This window comes from Crocuta crocuta, unplaced genomic scaffold (genome assembly GCF_008692635.1).
Source record: "Crocuta crocuta isolate KB4526 unplaced genomic scaffold, BGI_CrCroc_1.0 scaffold234, whole genome shotgun sequence".
Classification (NCBI taxonomy): Eukaryota; Metazoa; Chordata; class Mammalia; order Carnivora; family Hyaenidae; genus Crocuta; species Crocuta crocuta.
The window spans coordinates 4,030,193-4,032,592 of NW_027529647.1; the positions used below are offsets into that span (position 1 = coordinate 4,030,193).

The 2,400-nt window shown below is 63.1% G+C and overlaps 1 protein-coding gene across 1 annotated transcript in view; it reads right to left on the minus strand.

Moving 5' to 3' along the window:
• Positions 1-572: 572 nt before the first annotated feature.
• RAB11FIP3 (RAB11 family interacting protein 3) overlaps positions 573-2,400 on the minus strand; it is a 99,915-nt gene continuing 98,087 nt past the window's right edge. Inside the window, exons 16-17 of the mRNA XM_077762808.1 lie at positions 2,197-2,337; positions 573-2,116 (exon numbers count right to left, since the gene is read on the minus strand). Coding sequence (XP_077618934.1) covers positions 2,003-2,116; positions 2,197-2,337 — 255 coding nt within the window. The 3' untranslated portion in view covers positions 573-2,002. The remainder of the gene's footprint in view (positions 2,117-2,196; positions 2,338-2,400) is intronic.

A 2,400-nucleotide genomic window follows, 5' to 3' on the forward strand; every position in this document is an offset into this window, starting at 1 on the left:
AGCCTGTTCTTTATCTGATTACATGTCCTGTGGGGACATCAATGAGCTCCAGATCCTCGATGCAACCCCTCAGCCCAGCCTACACTCGGGCTGTGTCCTCTCATGAACACCTGTGGCCCCCAAAGGCCCATCACATGGCCCTGGCCCAGGAGGGCCCCTTGGCTGAGATCCCCTGGGGGTCCAGACTGGACGTGCCGCCCTGGGGTCTCCAGGAAGGGTCAGCTTGACCCGAAGGTCTCCTGCTGTCTGAGCTCATGTGGCACCAAGCCTCCAAGCCCCCGAATACGTTGGGGGACCAGGCAAGGCCCAGGGCACCCCCAGCCCGCCCTCAGGCCCCACAGAGGAAGAAACTGGCCTCTGTGGGTACAGACAGCTTTAATTCAGTGAGACCGTCTTGGCCTTGCCCTCTAGTACCCGGGGCACCACTGCTCTGCCCGGGGAGTCTTTCTCAAGGGGAAGGAAACAGGTCACTGGGTGAGAACACGCCTGGGTGTGCGCATGAAACATCTCCCTGGCAGCTCACATTTGCAGCCACGGTACCGCCGGGTGGTGGACAGAAACAGACCCACGTCTGTGCCACGGGGGCGGGGCTGGGCACGGAAGGCAGAGCTCCAGTATTTATTATCATACATATATATATATTTCATGTGTATACACAGATAGTTTTCTCTCTTGGAAGTATTAAAAAATTGATCAACCTTCAATCTATAAAAAATACCTACTCTACATGATAGAAAAATCTCTCCTCCAAGTTTACACTGATTTACACCCAAGGCTTTCCCCAAAATGTACAATACGAGGCAACATCTTAAATCTTAGTGTAGAAGGTGGGCCACACGGATGGAGGGACGCAGGGCACCACACACACACGCACACGCACACACACCACGCGCACATACACGCCCTCACATACGCACTTGCACACAGCAGTGGCCAGCCTGTGTGTGGGGTCTTGACCCACCCGGAGCACCTGGAGGCTCCCGGCCGGAGCGCAGGCGCAGAGTAGGGTGGGCCCAGCAGCCCCCACTGCGGTGCAGTGCCCGGTGCCAGTGGCACAGAGCCAGGCAACGGCTTCCTTAAAGGAGCCCACACGCTGCTGGGAGGGCCTTGCTCTCTGCTCTTAAGCTGGGTACTCAGAGAAGCCGCAGCGCCCAGCCTCCTCCAGAACGCAGCTCCGGGACGGTGGCCACTTTAACGACTTCAAACTCCCAGAGGAAACGTGGTGGCAGACATTTGGATTCTGGCCTGGGGAAGGGGGACTTCACCCAGGGCAGCCGAGACCTGCCCAGGGAGGGGAGGACGCCAGGAGGCCGGGGGCCACGCCCACGGGGAGGCAGCGTCTCAGCACGATGCTGCCCGCACCTGGAGTCACAGGGCCACGAGACCCATCCTGCGCACAGAGCACGCTCCACGTGCTGGGACTCTCAAGTCCTGAGCTTGGAGTGGAGGCTCGGCCTCAGCCCCGTCACCGCGGCAAGGGTCTGGGCCGTGGGGACAGCTGCGTGGCCGGCTGCGGAGCCCCCGGGTCTGAAGCCGGACTGCGGCGCTCTCACTGGATGGGTGACTGGGCTGAGCAGCTCCAGCGACACGGTCCCGGGAAAGGCGGGGTCCCGCAGCTCCCAGCCCGAACCGGACGCGCACCGCATCACGCCTGGCGCGAGGGTCCTGGGGCCTCTGTGCCGTCCAGGTGAGGGCACCTGAGCAGATGCAGACGGCAGCGTCCCGGTGGGGACGTGTCCTTCCTTTCTTCCCTGACAGGTAGGGCAGCAGAGAGGTCTGCCACGTGGGAGGGAGCTCACGGAGGGGTTCACCCGCGCCGTGCTCCCCACACCTCTGCAGAGGGCGGGCCCACGCCACCCCCCCGCGTGGGCTCTGGGCCCCGGCGTCCTGCTCTTCTTCCCTCTGTGCCCAGCCCAGCTGCTGGTCGCGGCCGTGTGCGCGCCGCGGCCGTCTCCTGGGTGCGGGTGGGGTCCCGGGCACACCGGGCTGGGCCTTCCCGCCTCTACTTGACCTCCAGGATGGATGGGTTGGTCTCCATGATGGCCACGATGATGCGGTCAATGTAGTCCTGCAGGCGGAAGTTTATCTCCTCCTGCTTCTGAATGGCGTCCATGAGCTGCGGAAGAGCCGCGGTCAGGGCTGGGGTGGGGCACAGCCTGTGGCACGTCCCAGCGGCCGGGCCTGGGTGAGCCTTACCTCGTCTCGGGACACGGAGCTGATCTCTGCAGCCAGAGACTCTGAGAAGGAGGTGGAGAAGAGGTTCCTGGCGCCCTGGATGCTCAGGTTGATGATCTGCCCGTTGAGCTCATCATTCTGCTCCTTCAGGGTGCGGTTGTCCTGCACGGGGGACAGGAGGGCGTCACGGCTGGGGCGGGGCCCGCTGGCGGCGGGAGCGGGCTC